Here is a 20,904-nt window from a genome sequence, read left to right on the forward strand (position 1 = left end):
ACCCTCTCTATCCTTCCCATCCCTCTCGGTTTCTGACTGTCCCTATCCAATAAATGAATAAAGATTAAAAAAAAAAAACACTACATGATATATGCTATTTTGTTTTATTTTATTTTACTAGGGCACTGCTCAGCTCTGTCTTATGTTGGTGCTGGGGATTAAACCTGGGGTTATTGGTGCCTCAGGCATGGAAGGCTCTTTGCATAAACACCGCTATTTCTCCAGCCTAATAATACTGTTTTAAAGTTGAATACGTAGTCATTTTCTGGCATGTAGTAGAACTTACCTGTTAAATGATAAACTTAAATGAAACTTCATGAGTTATAGATTATATGTAAGTACACATAGAGACAGACTAGTCACGAATGGCTAGTTCTCTGGGAAATGCTAGAATGTTTTAGATTTTATTGCTGACACGGTATGTGTGGTGTTGTAGAGGACAGTTATGATAGCCTCTCATAATTTACTTTTGGATGTCCCATATTTTAATGCACATGCTTATACACACTTTATATTTTTGTACACATTATGTATCTGTTTATGTTCTTGAGTCTGTAGAGAAGTAGATAGTGTTTTTTTTTTTTAAGTATTGAAATTTCTGGTACATCTCCCTTTTAAGTATATTCTCCCCCCCCCCCCCCCATAGTTGAACATACTTAAATCCAATAAAATTTTAGACTAGCTAACTCTTCTGCTTTTAGTATGGTTAATGGTTTCAAACTTGGAATAATTTTATTTTTGAGCCCTATGTTTCTGATCACTAGAGATAAGCACTGATTTTTAAAAAGTCATCTACTTACTTTAGTAAGATAAGGACAGAATGAATAACATTTTCAGATAAGTGCCCAAACGAACATTTATGTACAGATAGTGAGAGAAAGTACATTATTATGATTCAGTTTTTTAGAATCACCCATTCACAAAGGCAAATTAAGGATAGATAGTGTTTGTTTTAATTTGGAATGTGTAAATGTTTAAGGCTTTTATATGTTCTTATGTTTCTTCACTAACTTTATGTATTAGTGGGATTTGTTTTGTAAATAACAAGGAAATAACTATTTTTTATTTCTAGCTGAAATGTTCATCACCACAGTGGTGGAACTTTAGTGGAAGTTTATCACTCTAAAATATCAGACAGCTATTTTGAAAATGTTTTATTCTGTAATTATATATAGTAGAAAGCCATTTTAGGAGGAAACTATGGATGCTAGGGGGTATTTGAAGTGGTTAAGCTGTATAGTACTTTTTGGCTCAGTCTCTACTATTTCAAAATATAGTCACTAGTCGTAACATTGCTTTTTGCACATTGTTCTTAAACACATTAAAATTATGTAGGATTTATGTGCTAGATTTGACAGTAACAAGCAGTTATTGAGGACAGATGTCCATATAGCTCACTCATGTCATAGGAACTAAAGGAGGTTGGCATTTAGATCAAGAAACTGACATTTATGAATTTAATTTAAAGTTACTAAATATTTCATCCATTCTTTTTTCTATATACTAGATTTCTTTTTTTTCTTTTTTTTTTTTACAAAGTTGAGAAGTTAGGTCTGCTGAAATGTAAGGTTTTTATTTTAATAGAAGTTTGATTTTAATTACTCGCTTAAGTGCCCAGTTGGATAGATTTTTGTAACACTTAATGGTTCAAAGACATAGGATAAATTGATAACCTAATGATGCATTTCTCTTATTCAGGATAAAAGAAGTAAATGAGACTAACAAACGAGTAGAACAGGAAATTAAAGTGGCCATTTTCACCCTTATCAATGAAATTAATAAGAAAGGAAAATCTCTCTTACAGCAGCTAGAGGTATGGTTCAAAGCCAAATAAAACAAAAACTGCTTTTCTTGCTCTTTAGCTATTTTTAATGTTTCTTAGAAGCTTTTTTAGATTGGTTTGGGGTGGGTATGGAAATATTTTTTTTCACCTTCTATTGGAAATAGACTTTTTGAGCAGCCCGATTTAATAGTACTTACGTTAATTAAAAAAAAAATAGATAATTTTATCCCCTTACAGATAAATTATTACTGAAATGTGATGTAAATGAAGACAGAGCTAATTCCCAGCATTCTTCCACCCCTTCCTAGTTCTCCGGAGAGCAGCTCAAAGTAACTCTTAACATGAAATTATATTAGGATTTTTCTAGACTCATTTGTATGTTTCACTTTATTCTTAAGATATCCCAGAGTTTTGATGATTTTGTTGCTCATTTAAAAAAACGTAGACTTAGACACTAGTTTTCTTTGTGTTGTGTATAGTGAAATTAGCACATAGATGTAAATTTATAGATGACAATCTAGTGAATTTGTGAAAAATAAATTTTTTGTTGTTTCCACCAGATTATCACTGGGGCTTGGTGCCTTGCCTTTACAATCTGACAATTTTTGGTGGCCTTTTTTTCTTCTTGTTCTGTTAGAAGGTGAAAGAGATGGAAATGGGAGAACTAGACATGCAGACAGAGTAGAAACACCTGCAGCACCACTCCACCTCTCATGAATCTTCTGCTGTGCAAGTAGGCACAGGGAGCTTGAGCATGGGTGCACCACCACCAGCCCCCTGAAGAATTCAGTTTTAACTAAGATTCATCTCTATTGACCACACTGATTTATTCTCAAAATTTTGTTCTTTTAAGTAGACTGAGAAGATGTGGGATGTTTTTTGTACTACTAAACTGTGTAGATATTTGATTATTTAAACTGTTCGATTAGCTATCCATCTCAAGTTTTCCATAGTTTTTACGTTCTATTACTTCATAGTTGTACAAATACTTGACAAGTAATAATACAGATGGAATTACATCAGCAAAGTGTTATTTCTGAATATATTTCTGTCTTTAATTTATTTTTCATTTGGAGATATATATGTGAGATTAAAAGCACTTATCCATAATTGTTAATACTCAACTCTTTTTTTTGGTACATGTAAGCCAGTTGCGTTTAAGCATAGTAAAATTATAAATTCGAAAGAACCATTTTAATGGAGAGAACTTGACAGGAACTTTTTTTTTTGACACCTTTAGCATCTTTTTAATACATTTTAAATGTAGGTCATCTTTCCATTTTGAGACCTGAACTAAAATATAATACTTAATAATTCAGTATATAAATTGCCAAATACTTGTATCATGCTGATGATTCATTTGCCTTTGTATTTATGTGGTGTCATCCAACCCAGGACCTCATACTTGAAAAGCATGTGCTTTATCATTGTGTTGCATTCTTGGTTCCAGGGTGATAATTTAAGTAATAGATGTTTTCTAATGTATTATGTTCCTAAACTTTGTAAATTAGAAGTTTTCCTAAGCTTCGAAATAGAATTTCCAGAGAAACTGCAGATCAGGTATTATAGATCAACTGATAGAAGCCAGTTGAATTCTTTTATCCATTGACTAACATTGTGAAATGAATAACTTGTTTTCTTGGGGTGAATACTATTTACTAAACAAAGCTGTGGCATTTTAGTAAGAAAATGGTTACATGTCAAAATTCGTAAGAAATCACCTATCCCTTCTGGGAGTTTTAGTTTTCAGATAGCAATTAATTTTTCCTTTGTGGCATTTCTTATAATTTGGTCTTGCTTTCAGCTCATGTGTTCTTGCTCTTTATGAACTTGTGCCATAATCAAAGGGTTCCCTAATTCTACTACTGTTAAAGGTCTGGAGTTCATCTTTCTCTTTCTATCTTAAATATTTAAAGAGTAGATGACTGGCATGGGTAACAAACATTTTTCTTTGGCATGAAAAGTATAGTGAGTTAAAATTACATAAAATTGTTTTTAAAGTTCAGCTTATTATGCCATACACTTGTATATTGAATTGGATCAATGACATAAGCTTTCATCTTCTGCAAGAGAAGAGCCATCAGCTAACATTAATTTCTGTTTTGTCTCACTTTTGTTAGTGACTTTTCTTTTGATCATAGTCTCATTAAATAATGAGATTATCAACTTAACCTACTTTTCAAAGAAATTCAGGTAATTTTTAAAGAGATGATTTCAGTTGCAGTAGAAACTACACAATGATTTTTTTTCATATAAAATTCTTCAGTGAACCTCTTGTTCTATTTCAGAATGTTACGAAAGAAAGACAAATGAAGCTGTTGCAGCAGCAGAATGACATCACGGGCCTTTCCCGACAGGTGAAGCATGTTATGAACTTCACAAACTGGGCAATTGCAAGTGGCAGCAGCACAGCACTACTGTATAGCAAGCGATTGGTAAGCTACATATCACTGATGGGTATAGTATCATTTTTAAATGATATTTTTTTAATATGTTTTTTACATTTACATGTTTTTTTAACCACACTTGGTTAAGGTGCAGACTTTGAATCTGACAATTATAACCAGTGCTGAAATTAGAAAAACTGTTTTCATCATCTGCAAATTTTCTTATTGCCTCAACTCTGACTCTAGGAAATCATTAGTTTGATTTCTGTCATTTTCTAGATTTTTAATACAAATTCATACTATATTTATTATTTTGAAAATATGGAATATTATAACCCATTTATCATTAGTTAGCATAAGATTCAAGCATATGCGTTTGATTGATAATTGAGATACCTCTCATCTGAGATTGACATTGTGAAGTTACACGAGCTTTTGTATCTTTATTTGTATGTTTGCTTAAGCAATATTTTAAGACTAATGTGACCTTTTTTCCTTTTAAGATTACTTTTCAGTTGCGTCATATTTTGAAAGCACGGTGTGATCCTGTTCCTGCTGCTAATGGAGCAATACGTTTCCATTGTGATCCTACTTTCTGGGCAAAGAATGTAGTCAATTTAGGTGAGAACTAATTAGTTTCCTGAATATAACTTGGACATCTGAATAAGGAGAAGGTAGCATCTAAGTAGATTTTAGAGACTTCATTTTAACTTTAACATGTGTTTCTTTAGGAAATGTTTTCTTCATTGAAAACTGCATTATGTTCAGTACATCCTTACAAATGTTGCTGGTCTTTTCTGTATAGTTTTATGTAATTTGTATCATTTCTAACTTTTCTCCACATCTTTTATAATTGATATTGACCATTTGATACTGAATTTGTAGCAAACTGTCTTCATTCTTTAGAAGAATTATTTAGATGCTTAGGTGGGGACAGGCGGTGGTACACCTGGCTGGGCATACACGTTACAGTGTGCAGGGACCCAGGTTCAAGCCCCTGGTCCTCACCTTCAGGGGGAAAGCTTTGCAAATGGTGAAGCAGGGCTGCAGGCGTCTCTCGTTTTTTTTCCCCTCTGGATCCCCCTCTCCCTACTCAGTTTCTCTCTTTCTCTTACCTAGTAAAATAATTAATTGTATAAAAGTCTTAAAAAAGAAGCTTAGTAGCTTATTGTACCAAATTGGTTACTAGAGGAGTAGTACCCTTCAGAATGCTAAACATGGTATCCTGAAATTTGAAAGAATAGCTCTTCCCATGGAAGGAATGTGGACTTGGCTTTTGCTATTTCACAATGTGGACCTAAGGACCATCTGTGAGATTTACAGAGAGACAGTCAAGCATCTCTTTTCTTTTCTTTTCTTTTCTTTTCTTTTCTTTTCTTTTCTTTTCTTTTCTTTTCTTTTCTTTCTTTTCTTAAGATTTTATTTACTTATTTATTTTCCCTTTTGTTGCCCTTGTTGTTTTATTGTTGTAGTTGTTGATGTTATTGTTGTTGGATAGGACAGAGAAATGGAGAGAAGAGGGGAAGACAGAGAGGGGGAGAGAAAGACAGACACTTGCAGACCTGCTTCACCGCCTGTGAAGCGATTCCCCTGTAGGTGGGGAGCCGGGGGTTCGAACTGGGATCCTTATGCTGGTCCTTGCGCTTTGCGCCACATGAGCTTAACCCACTGTGCTACCACCTGACTCCCCAGACAAGCATCTTAATTTAAAAACAAGCAGAGAACATACAATATTTTTGTGTGACATGGTAACTAAATTTGGGTTTTTAAATTTTAAAGGGTTGAAAAACAAGCAGATAAACTTAATAGAAGCCAGACCATATGGGCCACAAAGCCTAAAATATTTACTGTTGGGCCTAATGTGGGAAAGTATTCCAACTTAACTTTAAGTCATAGAAATCTTCCTCAGAAGGTTTAATAACAGCTCTGAAAAACAATGAAAACTTTTTTTTATTAAGAATATGCACATACCTGAATGTTCACAATTTCCACATATAACAATTTTGTAGCAATGTAATATTTATTATGACTTGGGTATTTTGGTAATTTCAGGACACTTCTAGAATTAGCATTACCAATCTTGAATGAATGTTCTTTGATCTTATCAATGAAGAATTGACTTAGATGGGCCTCCTATAATACCTGTCTCAGTTCTTTAATTTCCTGTAAAAGGAAGAATAAGGTAGCCAATATATTGTAAGTCAAAGTTAAAATAATCAAAACTCAGTCATTAGACTTTAGGCTATATTTCTTGAAATTTTCATCATTTTTAAACCTAATCCCCATTCTTGTTTTGTCAGAGAAAAGGGGAAATGATAGTGATTAATCTATAAAGTAGATGATGTAGTTGATTATATGTAAATTATTCTCATATTTAAATCCTTCAGGTAATCTAGTAATAGAAAGTAAACCAGCTCCTGGTTATACTCCTAATGTTGTAGTTGGGCAAGTTCCTCCAGGGACGAACCACATTAGTAAAACTCCTGGACAGATTAATTTAGCACAACTTCGACTCCAGCACATGCAGCAACAAGTCTATGCCCAAAAACATCAGCAACTACAGCAGATGAGGATGCAGCAACCACCTGCACCAGTACCAACAACAACAGCTACTACACAGCAGCACTCAAGACAAGCAGCCCCACAGATGCTACAACAGCAAGTAAGTATTGTATCATTGCATTACTGGCACAAATTAAGACCTCAGGATTACATTCTGTTCTATGTAGATGAATTTACCTGTTAAGATTTTAAAGAGAACTCAGAGTTCAGTGATGTGTGGGGTAAGTGTGAGAAATGACCTTAAGTAAATGGGAAAGTTAAATCACTAGTATTCTTTATCTGATCCCTCTATAAATCATCCTTCTATGTTTTATCTTTTTTTTTTTTTTTTTTTTTGATTTCCACCTCTGGTTTTGTAACAGAAACAGGTCATTTTTATCTGAGCTCTGGCAAATTCTTCAGGTGTATGTCTCCAGGTTATTGTTGGGCTCCCACAAATGCATTATCCCACTGCTGCTCTTCCCTCCTCCCCCCAGATAGAGGAGAGACAGAAATTGTGAGGAGAGATACCATATCACTGGTCCATCGATCATGAAACTTTCTCCATACAGGTGCTCCCATATGGTAGTCATAAGGTCACAAAACAGGCTTGAATGGCCACATGGTAAAGTGTGATTTCTAGCAGAAGAGCTATTTCCAGGCTTCTAAGCATTTTTTTTTTTTTTTTTTTGCCTCTAGGGTTATTTCTGGGGCTCTGGTGCCTGCACTATGAATACTGCTCCTGGAGGCCATTTTTTCCCATTTTGTTGCCCTTGTTGTTGCCCTTGTTTTTACTGTTGCCGTTGTTGTTACTGAATAGGATAGAAAGAAATTTAGATGGGAGGGGAAGACAGAGAGGGGGAGAGAAAGAAACATCTGTAGTCCTGCTTCACCACCTATGAAGTGATGTCACGCCGCCGCGCCCCCCCCCCCCCCCCCCATGAAGATGGGTAACCAGGGGGTTGAACCAGGATCCTTACTCTGGTCCTTGTGCTTTGCACCATGTGTGCTTAACCTGCTGTGCTACCACCTGGCCCCCTTTATGCATTATTATTTTTTTAAACTAGCAAAGGCATTACACATAGATTTCACTATTCCTGGACTACTTTTTCATTTAGATAGGATTATAACATCAGAGATTCTTCCATGGCTGTAGTATTCCTGTATGATATTGGAGTCTGGGCTACATGCGTGGCAAGGCAGACTTTGTATATAATCAGCTATTCTTCTGAACCTTCTCTGCATTTTGCTCAAGTCTTTTCTAGAGCACTGCTAAGCTTTGTCTTACCTGCTTCTGGGAATTGAACCTGTGAGCTCAGAGCCTCAGGCGTGAGTCTTTTGCATAGCCATTGTACTCTTTGCCTAGCCCTTCAAGTCAGAGAGAGAGAGAGAGAGAGAGTGTGTGTGTGTCTATTCTGCTCTCCCTTGTATCATCCAAGTTAAAAAAATATTAACCCAGAATTGAATTGATCTTGACTTTAAACACTCAAATTGAGAGAAGAGGATTGGGGAGTGATGAGATTGACTAAACAGATTTTAATGGCCTCTATTTTTGTAATAACATTTGATACTTGAAAGAAATGTATTAAATATGTAAAAGTTTTAAATGCAGTATCTGTCTTTTATAGCCTCCAAGATTGATCAGTGTACAAACAATGCAAAGAAGCAACATGAGCTGTGGAGCTTTCCAAGCTCATCAGATGAGATTGGCTCAGAATGCTGCTCGTATACCGGGGATACCCAGGCATAGCGGCCCTCAGTATTCCATGATGCAGCCACACCTCCAAAGACAAGTATGCCTAGAGTTACATTTGTAAGAATCATATAATTTTAAAACTAAAAGACACCATTTTTTCTTAATTGTTTATGTATGTGTGGGTAAGCTGTGATGAGAATTGCTGTATACCTTCTTATTCGGGGGGGGGGGATATATATATAAGTTTGTACTCTGATTTAAGAGATTGATCCCATTAGGCCTGCTTGATATAATGGGTTGAGAACCTCTGATTTAGTTCAACCGATCCACTCTACAGAAATGGCAAGCAAAAGTGCTTGTTATGTATGGGTAAGTACCCATACTCACATAGCAAATGGTAAGGTCAGTATTAAAACCTAGTATTATTGCTGCGGCTCAGTGGGATTCAGCACTCCATTTTGCTCATGGTGACCTTTTCCCCCTCCTCCACTTTATTGGGTAGGACAGAGAGAAATTTAGAGATGAGGGGAGATAGGGAGACAGACAGAGAGACACCTGCAGACCTGCTTCATTGCTGTGAAGCAATCCCCCTTGCAGGTGGGGAGCCAGGGTCTCAAACTGGTATCCTTGTGTGGGTCCTTGCACTTCATACTATGTGTGCTTAACCTGGTACACTACTGCCCAACTCCCAGTATTTTTCTTTTTTCTTTTTAATTTTTTAATCTTTTTAACCAAGCACTGCTCAGCTCTAGCTTATGGTGGTGCAGGGGATTGAACCTGGGACTTTGAAGCCTCAGGCGCAAGAGTCTGTTTGCATAACCATTGTACTATCTACCCCCACCAGTATTTTTATTTTCTACAAAAAATATTGTTACGTTAACCTTACCATTATTTCTTTGCTTTAAAATATTGGGTTTTGGGGAGTCGGGCGGTAGCGCAGCAGGTTAAGCGCACATGGCGCAAAGTGCAGGGACCGGCTCAAGGATCCCGGTTCGAGCCCCCGGCTCCCCACCTGCATGGGAGTCGCTTCACAAGCGGTGAAGCAGGTCTGCAGGTGTCTGTCTTTCTCTCCCCCCTCTCTGTCTTCCCTTTCTCTCTGTCCTATCTAACAACGATGACCAACAACAATAATAGCTACAACAACAATGGAAACAACAAGGGCAACAAAAAGGAAATAAATAAATAAATAAATATTTAAAAAAAATATTGGGTTTTGATTTCAATACATAAGAACTCAAGTTATACGATACATAGTTTTTACTAGAGTTTTACTTTGAAAGTAACAATTTTTTTTGTTATTTATTTATTTATTTATTTATTACCAGAGTACTACTCATCTGTGGCTTATGGTGGTGTTGGAGGTTTTGGGGAGAGGGGCAAAGATGTATGTTCGGAGCCATACCTATTGAATTGTCATTTCCAGGAGAGAAGTACTTGAGAACATACAAACTTTTTTTTTTTAATATTTATTTATTCCCTTTTGTTGCCCTTGTTGTTTTATTGCTGTAGTTATTATTGTTATTGATGTCGTTGTTGTTGGATAGGACAGAGAAATGGAGAGAGATGGGAAAGACAGAGATGGGGAGAGGAAGATAGACACCTGCAGACCTGCTTCACTGCTTGTGAAGTGATTCCCCTGTAGGTGGAGATCCGGGGGCTCAAACCGGGACCTTACTCCGGTCTTTGCACTTTGTATATGTGTGCTTAACCCGCTGCACTACCACCCGACTCCCCCTACTCATGTTTTTAAAGGTTTTCATTTGCAGTTCGGAGGTGGCACAATAGATAATACTTTCTCCTTTTTAAAAAATATTTATTTTCCCTTTGGTTGCCCTTGTTGTTTCTATTGTTGTTGTAGTTACTATTGATGTCGTTGTTGTAAAGAGACCTAGAGTATCATTCTGAAATGTGTAGTGCTAGGGATTAACCTGGAGTACTTACAAGTCCAGTGCTTTATTTTACACTGTGTTTTCTACTCCTTTAGCAACTCCATTGTTCTTGGTTTAAAATAAAAAAGACATGAGTCTACAAGGATACTGCAGGCATATGTGACTTTCCATGGTCTAGTGTTTGAAAACTTGGAGTCTCTTTCATTTTTTTTTTTTTTTTTTTTGCAAGTTTTAGTAAAGTAAGATCTTGGACTGGAGAAGTAGCTCACTTGGATATTATGCTGCTTTGCCATGTTTATATGCTTGGTTTGAACCCAGCTCCCACAGTATTCAAGGAAGATTGGTTGTGCTGGTTTCTCTGCCCCTTTCCCTTTCTGTATCTATTTAAAATACTAATAATAGTAGATCTTAATACCAGGCTGACAAGTTGAAAACTACTGGGAGGTTAATGTTTTCCTAAATACTATGCAAAAAGAAATAGAAAAGTGAATTGGCTGTATTTAAATTGTTTTCCTGTGTAAATTTGAGGTCTTTTATTTTTTTTTCATAAATATCAAGTACTTGTATATCCCTTTTAAACTAAAATTTGTTGTAAAGTTATACTGTGTTATTACTATATCCTATCAGATCAAGTAATGGTATAACATTGTCTTTCCTAACAGCACTCAAATCCAGGGCATGCTGGACCTTTTCCTGTTGTGTCGGTGCACAACACAACTATCAATCCAACGAGCCCTACAACAGCTACCATGGCAAATGCAAATCGAGGTCCCACTAGCCCATCTGTTACAGCAATAGAGTTGATCCCCTCAGTTACCAACCCAGAAAACCTTCCATCACTGCCAGATATTCCACCCATTCAGGTTTGTATTTAAGCTAACGGAGAGAGATTTGAAACACTTTAGTAATTAGAAAGTATTTTTATTGAAATTCAGGAAGTGCATCTTTTTTGTTTGTTTTCTTAGTTTTTTTTCATTTTTTAAAAATTATTTCTTTATTGGTGAATTAATGTTTTTTTTTTAAATTTATTTCTTTATTGGGGAATTAATGTTTTACATTCAACAGTAAATACAGTAGTTTGTACATGCATAACATTCCCCAGTTTCCCATTTAACAATACAACCCCCACTGTATCATTTATCATCCTTCATGGACCTGTATTCTCCCCACGCACCCACCCCAGAGTCTTTTACTTGGGTGCAATATGCCAATTCCATTTCAGGTTCTACTTGTGTTTTCTTTTCTGATCTTGTTTTTCAACTTCTGCCTGAGAGTGAGAGCATCCCATATTCATCCTTCTGTTTCTGACTTATTTCACTCAACATGATTTTTTCAAGGTCCATCCAAGATCGGCTGAAAACGGTGAAGTCACCATTTTTTACAGCTGAGTAGTATTCCATTGTGTATATAGACTACAACTTGCTCAGCCACTCATCTGTTGTTGGACACCTGGGTTGCTTCTAGGTTTTGGCTATTACAAATTGTGCTGCCAAGAACATATGTGTGTACACAGATCTTTTTGGATGGATGTGTTGAGTTCCTTACGATATATCCCCAGGAGGGGAATTGCAGGGTCATAGGGTAGGTCCATTTCTAGCCTTCTGAGAGTTCTCCAGACTGTTCTCCACAAAGGTTGGACCAATTGACATTCCCACCAGCAGTGCAGGAGGGTTCCTTTGACCCCACACCCTCTCCAGCATTTGCTGCTGTTACCTTTTCTGATGTATGACATTCTCAAGGAGTGAAGTGATATCTCATTGTTGTCTTTATTTGCATTTCTCTGACAATCAGAGCCTTGGAGCATTTTTTCATGTGTTTCTCAGCCTTTTGGATCTCTTCTGTGGTGAATATTCTGTCCAAGTCCTCCCCCCATTTTTGGATGGGGTTATTTGTTGTCTTGTTGTTGAGTCTGGCAAGCTCTTTATATATGTTGGTTATTAAACTTTTATCTGATGTATGACATATAAAGATCTTCTCCCATTCTGTGAGGGGTCTCTTGATTTGGGTAGTGGTTTCTTTTGCTGTGAAGAAGCTTTTTAATTTGATGTAGTCCCATAGGTTTATACTTGCCTTAGTCTTCTTTGTAATTGGATTCGTTTCATTGAAAATGTCTTTAAAATGTATGTGGAAAAGAGTTCTGCCAATATTTTCCTCTAAGTATTTGATAGTTTCTGGTCTAACATCCAAGTCCTTGATTCACTTGGAATTTACTTTTGTATTTGGTGAAATAGAGTGATTCAGTTTCATTCTTCTGCATGTTTCAACCCATTGTTTCCAACACCATTTGTTGAAGAGACTCTGCTTTCCCTATGTAATAGTCTGGGCCCCTTTGTCAAAGATTAGATGTCCATAAGTGTGGGGCCTCATTTCTGGTCACTCAATTCTATTCCACTGGTCAGTGTGTCTATTCATGTTCCAGTACCAAGCAGTTTTGATGACAATGGCCCTATAATATAGTTTTAGATCTGGGAGTGTGATGCCTCCGGTTCTGTTCTTTTTTCTCAAGATTGTTTTGGCAATTCTAGGTCTTTTCTGGTTCCAGATAAACATTTGTAGCATTTTTTCTATTCTCCTAAAAAAAAGGTGTTTGGGATCTTGATGGGGATAGCATTAAATTTGTAGATGGCTCTGGGTAATATATTCATTTTGATGATGTTAATTCTTCCAACCCATGAACATGGAATATCTTTCCACTTCTTTGTGTCTTTTTCAGTTTCTATGAGTAGTGACTCATAATTTTCAGTATACAAGTCTTTCACTTCTTTGGTTAGGTTTACTCCTAGATATTTTATTGTTTTTGTTGCTATAGAAAAAGGAACTGATTTCTGGATTTCAATTTCTTCTAACTTAGTGTTTGCATAGAGGAATGCCACTGACTTTTGACTGTTAATTTTGTAGCCTGACACCTTACTGTATTGCCTGATGATTTCCAAAAGCTTCTTGCTGGATTCCTTAGGTTTTTCTATGTATACTATCATGTCATCTGCAAATGAGAGTTTGACTTCTTCTCTTCCAATCTGTATCTCTTTAATTCCTTGCTCCTGCCTGTTTGCTATGGCAAGAACTTCAAACACTGTGTTGAATAGTAATGGTGATAGTGGGCAGCCCTGTCTAGTACCTGATCTGAGTGGAAATGCTTCCAGTTTTTCACCATTGAGTATGATGTTGGTTGTAGGTTTGCTATATATAGACTCCATTATCTTCAGGAATTTTCCATCTATTCCCATTTTTTGTAGTGTTTTGATCATAAAGGGATGTTGTATTTTGTCAAAGGCTTTCTCTGCATCTACTGATATGACCATGTGGATTTTGGTCTTGCTTTTGTTGATGTGGTGGATCACATTGATTGACTTACGTATATGAAACCAACCTTGCATGCCTGGGATAAACCCCACTTGGTCATGATGAACAATCTTTTTGATATACTGCTGTATCCGGTTGGCTAGAATTTTGTTCAATATTTTCGCATCTATGTTCATCAGAGATATTGGTCTGTAGTTTTCTTTTTTGGTTGTGTCCCTGTCTGCTTTTGGTATCAGGGTGATGTTGGCTTCATAGAAGCTGGCAGGGAGTATTCCAGTGTCTTCAGTCTTCTGGAAGACTTTTAAAAGTAGAGGTATTAGTTCTTCTTTGAAGGTTTTGTAGAATTCATTTGTAAAACCATCCGGTCCAGGACTTTTATTCTTGGGGAGATTTTTGATAACTGTTTCAATTTCATTAGCTGTGATGGGCCTGTTCATGTTATCCACTTCCTCTTGACTTAGTTTTGTAAGTTGGTAGGTATCTAGGAAATCATCCATTTCTTCCAGGTTCTCTAGCTTGGTGGCATATAGTTGTTCATAGAAGCCTCGCATGATATGTTGAATTTCTGCGGTGTCTGTTGTGATATCTCCTCTTTCATTTACTATCCGATTTATTTGGGTCTTCTCCCTTTTTTGTTTTGTGAGTCTGGCTAAAAGTTTGTCGATTTTGTTTACTCTTTCGAAGAACCAACATTTACTTTCGTTGATCTTTTGTATGGTTTTCTTATTTTCAGTGTTACTGATTTCTGCCCTAACTTTAGTGATTTCTGTCCTTCTTTAGGATTGCTTTAGGATTCCTTTGTTGTTCTTCTTGTAGGTCTTTAAGATGTGCAATCAGGCTGTTTATTTGTGCTTTTTCTTGTTTCCTAATGTGTTCTTGTATAGCTATGAGCTTGTATAGGCCTGCTTTAGCTGTGTCCCAAATATTTTGATAGTTTGTGTCTTCATTTTCATTGAACTCTCAAAACATTTTGATTTCTTCCTTGATTTCCTCTTTGACCCAGAAGTTGTTAAGAAGTGTACTGTTGAGCTTCCACATTTTGGCACTGTTACTAATCTTTTGTTGATTGTTAAGTGTTAGTTTAATTCCACTGTGGTCTGAGAAGATGCTTGGGATGATTTCAGTGCTCTTGAATTGGCTGATGCTGTCTTTGTGGCCTAACATATGGTCTGTCCTTGAGAATGACCCCTGTGGATTTGAGTAAAATGTGTATTCCAGTTTCTTGGGATGAATGACTCTGAAAATGTCCAATAGTTCTAGTTTATCTATCTCTTCATTTAGCTCTCTTATGTCTTTATTGATTTTCTGCCTGGTTGATCTCTCAAGTTGAGATAGTGGAGTGTTGAAGTCCCCTACTATGATTGTGTTACTGTTAATATATTGCTGTAGCTCTTTCAGTAGAAGTTTGATGTATTTAGATGGCTTCTCATTGGGTGCATAGATGTTAATAATTGTTAAGTCCTCTTGATTGACTGATCCTCTGAGCATTAAGTAGTGTCCATTCCTATCTTTTTTAATCTTATCTATTTTAAAGTCTATCATGTCAGATATGAGAATAGCTGCTCCTGCCCTTTTTTGTGGGCCATTGGCTTGTATGATAGTTTTTCATCCTTTCACTTTAAGTCTGTGTTTGTCTTGTTGAGGTAGGTGGGTTTCCTGTAGATAGCATATTGTTAGGTTGTGTTTTCTGATCCATCTTCCTACTCTGTGTCTTTTAAGAGGTGAATTCAGGCCATTGACATTTATTGATATCAAAGATTGAAGATATTTTAACGCCATTCTTGTAGAGTTTTAGAGTGTTTTGATATATGTCCTATTTGTGGTGGTCTGGTTGTTTATAGGAGACCTTTCATATCTTCTTTCAGGGCAGGCTTTGTGATGGTTGCTTCCTTCAACTGTTGCTTGTCTAAGAAGGTTTTGATGCCTCCATCTAGTCTGAATGACAGTCTAGCAGGATATAGTATTCTTGGCTAATAAATAGCCTTTCTCATTGAGCACTCGATAGATATCTTGCCATTCTCTTCTGGCCTGTAGTGTTTGTATGGAGAAGTCTGCTGCTAATCTTATGGGTTTTCCTTTGCAGGTGACTCTATGTTTTTCTCTTGCAGCCTTCAGGATCCTTTCTTTATCCTTATTCCTTTCCATTCTAAGTGTGATATGTCTTGGTGTCTTTAGGTCTGGGTTAATTCTGTTTGGGACCCTCTGGGCTTGAATCTTTATGTCTTTGATGTTGTCTAGACTAGAGAAGTTTTCAGCTACTATGGCCTGGAAAATGCTTTCTTCCTCTCCTTCTCTTCTTCCTCTGGTATGCCAATAATGCGTATATTATTTCCTTTGAAGTCATCCCATAGGACTCTGTTGTTGTTTTCAACATCTATTAATCTCTTTTTGAGATCTCTTACTTCTTTTTTGGTTGTCTCTAATTCATCCTCAGTCTTGCTAATTCTGTTTTCAGCCTCATAGATTCTATTCTCTCTGTCCTCTACTGTTTTCTGGAGTTCATCTATTTTGTTGCCCTGCTCTGATACTGTTTTAGCTTGTTCAGCTAGTTGCATTCTTAGCTCAGCGTTTTCAGCTTTCAGCTCTCTGATAACCATGAGATAATTAGTATTTTCTTCCATATTCTCATTTGTTGTTCCTGCATTTCTGGTTACAATTTTTTCAAATTTTTTAGTCACTCCTGTTATTATTTCCTTAGCTAATGTTTGGATGTTGAACTCGTTATTTTGTGCTTCACCCTCTGGAGGACTTTTAGCTGGACTCTTGTCCTGGTTCGAGTCTCCAATATTTTTTCTTGTTGTTTTAACCATTTTATGTATTATGTTATGAGTTTCCTTTATCAGTACTTTTCAAATTATTTATCACTATTGCCTGGATTGACTTGTGTGTAAGTAAGTTAATTAAAGGGTTCACAGTGGTGGAAGTTAACAGTTATTTCAATCCCTGAGTTGGAGCTCAGTGGTTTAAAAGCCTCTTTCTTTTTTTTTTTCCTTCCCTGTAGGCTGTGGGAGCCTGAGGGCTTTTAAACTATCAATAGGCTTCTTAGCTTAATTACTGACTTCCTGACCAAGAGATAAAGCAGGGTGTGGCAGAGATAATCCAGTGGTTATGCAAAGAGACTTTCACAGTCCCTCAACTATGCCACTGAGGTATAGGTCTTCTGAGTTTCCTGGTTAGATCTCTGTCCCTTGGTGTCCCTCCCTGTTGCTGCTCCAGATTCTGAGGGTAGTAGCAATGGAGACTCAGAGTTGCACTTGGTGAGTCTCTGGGGAGTCTTTTCCTCCCTTCAGCTGTCCCCTTGTTGTGGAGCAGACTGGAGGTGGTGTCTCCACTGATAAACTGTTGAACTGTTAGCAGTCATTTAATCTCTCCTTAGGCCCCTCTCTCCTCTGTCACCAGCCATGCGTGTTTGTACTCACGGGTGATTTACTGGGTTCCTGTGGTCATTCTAGTCCTGTCTTGTTTGGGTCCCGGGTGGTCTCCTTTGGTATTCCTAGTTGATTGGGAGAGGGGAGGGGAGGGGAGGGACAGTGATCTGCTGCTGTAGCTCTGCCTCCAGAAGTCCGAAGTGCATCTTTTTGAACTTTTCAAAAAGCAGAATATAAAGAGTTGGAGTTTAAGTTATGTATACTTAAAACTAACATTGCTCAATAGTTTATAGCTCTAGGATGCATTCTTTAATAAAAGGTAAGTCCCTCCTTGTCTACCACCTATCAAAAAGCATGTCTTGAATTACTCCTAGTATAAGTTAGGATTCAGAGTGAACACTTAGGACAAAGAGGTAGACAGATCTTTATCAATCTTCTCTTGGGTTCAGAATACATTGCCAGCTTCTTTTTTTTTTTTTTTTGCAAAAATGGGAGTTCCTTGGTCTAATTACATGACTCTTGGGGAATCAGTCAGACAATAACAGCGAGGAGGAATACATAGAATGTGTAGGACCTCTGAGGTGTCTTCCATTTCACCTATATTTTTCTAAGGAAAAAAATATCTTTCAGTATCTCCTGGAATTTTATGAATTCATATGAATTAAATTTATTTTTTTAATATTTTATTTATTCCCTTTGTTGCCCTTGTTGTTTTATTGTTGTAGTTATTATTGTTTTTGTCGTCGTTGTTGGATAGGACAGAGAGAAATGGAGAGAGGAGGGGAGGACAGAGAGGAGGAGAGAAAGACACCTGCAAACCTGCTTCACCGCCTGTGAAGTGACTTCCCTGCAGGTGGGGAGCCGGGGTTCGAACCGGGATCCTTATGCCCGTCCTTGTGCTTTGCGCCACCTGTGCCTAACCCGCTGCGCTACAGCCCGACTCCCCTAAAACTTTTGAAGGTTACGCTGATGAGTAAGTAACCTCATGAAGTTAAGTCAGGAGTTACTAGAGGAACAAGTAGTGAACCTGTTAAGAAACTGGGACTCGATGAATCTTTTCTTTGATTGCGGTCTAATGTTTATATGAATTTATCAGAGTTTGTTTTGACGAATGAATTTTTAACTTCAAAATCATTTGAAAATCACAATTTGTTGTGAATTCTGTTCATCTTACTACTTCCCTGGTATTAGGAAAGATCTTTTTTTGCTAAATCAAGTGGTAGTTTTACGTTGGCACTGAGATAACTCATGGAAAAATTTGGAATATATCCATGCAAAATAAAATTTATAATTTATAAGCTTTTAATTTACCAAGTACTTTCACAGACAGCATGTCAGTTTATTACTTGGCATCATCTTATATTTAATATATCTTTATTTTATAAATTAGTGAAGTTAGTGACTGTCTCATTTAGTGGAAAAGTTAGAATTCAAAGTAGCTGAATGTATATCCTTACTGTAAATCAGTTCTCCAATGTCTGCCTAGATAAGGTTTCTTTTTTTAAAAGAAATTATTTTGGGGGAGTCGGGCTGTAGCGCAGCGGGTTAAGCACAGGTGGCGCAAAGCACAAGGACCAGCATAAGGATCCCCCACCTGCAGGGGAGTCGCTTCACAGGCGGTGAAGCAGGTCTGCAGGTGTCTGTCTTTCCTCCTCTGTCTTCCCCTCCTCTCTCTGTCCTATCCAACAACGACGACAACAACAATAATAACTATAACAATAAAAAACAACAAGGGCAACAAAAGGGAATAAATAAATAAAATAAATAAATAAAAGAAAAAAAAATTTTGGATAAAGATGAAATTTAGGTGGGCAGGGGACATGGACTCCTGCGGCACTGTTTCACCACTCATGAAACATTCTTCCAGCAGGTGGGGACTGAGGGCTTGAACCCAGGTTCTTGCACACTGTAATGTTTGTGCTCAACAAGGTTCACCACTGTCTGCCTCCCCCCCCCACACACACACACACAGACACCAGAGAAGGATATATTTTGGATTGTAGAACCATAATCTGATTGTAATCTTGAATATTTTTTGAATGTATAATCAGATTAGATCATAAATCAGTACTGTAAGTCAATTTGTTAACCATCTTTAGATAGATTAATATTTCCATTGTATCATTTATAACATTTGAAATGTATTCTTAAATGTTTATTTAGTACTGCAGTATATATTTGATTGTAATAAAAATAGAAAAAACAGGCTGGGGTGATAGCATATTGGTTATACAAAAGACTTTCACACCTCATTTTTTTTTTTTTTGCCACTAGAATTATTGCTGGGGCTTGGTGCCTCTATTATGAATCTATTGCTCCCGGTGCCATTTTTTCCCCTCCTGGGTGCCCTCTCCCCATTTTATTGGATAGGATAGAGAGAAATTAAGAGAAGAGGAAATAGAAAGGGAGAAAGATAGACCCCTGCAGACTTGCTTCACTGCTTCCCTTCTGCAGGTGAAAAACGAGGCCTTGAACTTGGGTTCTTGCACCTGATAACACTTGGCCACCTGTCCCTCTCGCACCAGACTGACCCTCTCGCACCACTTGGCCCACCTGTCCCTCTCGCATCAGACTCTTTAGAGCCCAGGTTCAATCCCCAGCATTACAATAAGCCAGAGCTGAGCAGTGCTCTGGTTAAAAGATAAAAACTAGTAAATTGTAGTATAGGATGCACAGTAAAGTACAGAGTATAGACCAAAAAATGCTAGTCTAGTGTATACTGGTAACTAAACAAACTAAGAGAGGTAATGTGAAATAAGATAACCAAGTTCTTTTCTTTCTTTTTTTTTAAATATTTATTCCCTTTGTTGCCCTTGTTTATTGTTATAGTTATTGATGCCGTTGTTGGATAGGACAAAAAGAAATAGAGAAGGGGAAGACGGGGAGAGAAAGATAGACGCCTGCAGACCTGCTTCACCGCTTGTGAAGTGACTCCCCTGCAGGTGGAGAGCCGGGGGCTCAAACCGGGATCCTTAGTCTGGTCATTGCATTTTGCAACACCTGTGCTTAACCCGCTGTGCTGTCTCGCCCGACTCCCAATGACCAGTTCTTATACATCACCATAATACTTAGTTGTGCTTCTAAGCAGCTGGTAAAGTGAAGACTAACTATCATATTAAGTTTAGTTTTGTTCACATAAACTTTCTACTATATGATTCCTCAGAAAAGCTTAAACAACACATAAGCTGAACTTGACATTGGATGATGTTTTTTGTTTTGCTTTGCTTTTCGATTGAGACAGAGAGACAGATACAGACAATGAAAGAGACCACACAACACCAAAGCTTCTTTCATTGTGTGGGAGCTAAGCTCAAACCTGGGTTGCATGCATGGCAAAGCAATACACTATCCATGTGAGCTATTTTGCCAGCCTGGATGTTTTGTTTATTATTAAACTGTTTGCATAAGCTGTTATACTGAGAAAAGTAATAACTTCTCTACTTAAATCAAAGTAAATTTTGTCTTTGTTATTGTTTCTTCTCTTTAGTTGGAAGATGCTGGTTCAAGTAGTTTAGATAATCTACTAAGTAGATACATCTCAGGCAGTCACCTACCCCCTCAGCCTACAAGCACCATGAATCCTTCCCCAGGGCCTTCTGCTCTATCTCCAGGATCATCAGGTAAAGCCAACCAAGGTACAGTAAGTCCTCACTCATATAGTCAATATGTTCTTGGATATTACACCTTTAAACTAAATGATATATGTAACTTAGAGCCTCATTAAACAAATTTCATGGCATGTTGAGTATTCATTTTTGATGTGGATTCCTTTTTTTCCTGTGTGTAATAACAAGATAAAGTTAAGCAACCAACTTTATTCAAGGAGCTGCCTTGTTTCTTTAATGCCTTAAAAGAAGGGGCTGGTCGGAAGCAGGCAGTGGAGTAGGCAGTGGAATGCCTTGTTGAGTGCACATGTTACCATGTGAAGACCCAGATT

General features: G+C 37.2%; 1 protein-coding gene and 1 long non-coding RNA gene across 5 annotated transcripts in view; one reads left to right on the plus strand and one right to left on the minus strand.

Moving 5' to 3' along the window:
- TRIM33 (tripartite motif containing 33) overlaps nt 1-20,904 on the plus strand; it is a 108,520-nt gene that overhangs the window by 63,192 nt on the left and 24,424 nt on the right. For 2 of the 4 annotated variants that reach the window (XM_060201846.1, XM_060201848.1), the window contains exons 6-12: nt 1,699-1,813; nt 4,072-4,218; nt 4,674-4,791; nt 6,558-6,832; nt 8,340-8,504; nt 10,959-11,159; nt 20,455-20,602. In XM_060201846.1, coding sequence (XP_060057829.1) covers nt 1,699-1,813; nt 4,072-4,218; nt 4,674-4,791; nt 6,558-6,832; nt 8,340-8,504; nt 10,959-11,159; nt 20,455-20,602 — 1,169 coding nt within the window. The remainder of the gene's footprint in view (nt 1-1,698; nt 1,814-4,071; nt 4,219-4,673; nt 4,792-6,557; nt 6,833-8,339; nt 8,505-10,958; nt 11,160-20,454; nt 20,603-20,904) is intronic. The other 2 variants (XM_060201847.1, XM_060201849.1) reach the window with 1 other exon arrangement.
- Nucleotides 1-20,904, minus strand: part of LOC132541380 (uncharacterized) — a 621,539-nt gene that overhangs the window by 43,433 nt on the left and 557,202 nt on the right. The gene's annotated exons all lie outside the window — the stretch shown is intronic.

This window comes from Erinaceus europaeus, chromosome 11 (assembly GCF_950295315.1).
Source record: "Erinaceus europaeus chromosome 11, mEriEur2.1, whole genome shotgun sequence".
In the NCBI taxonomy this organism is placed as follows: Eukaryota; Metazoa; Chordata; class Mammalia; order Eulipotyphla; family Erinaceidae; genus Erinaceus; species Erinaceus europaeus.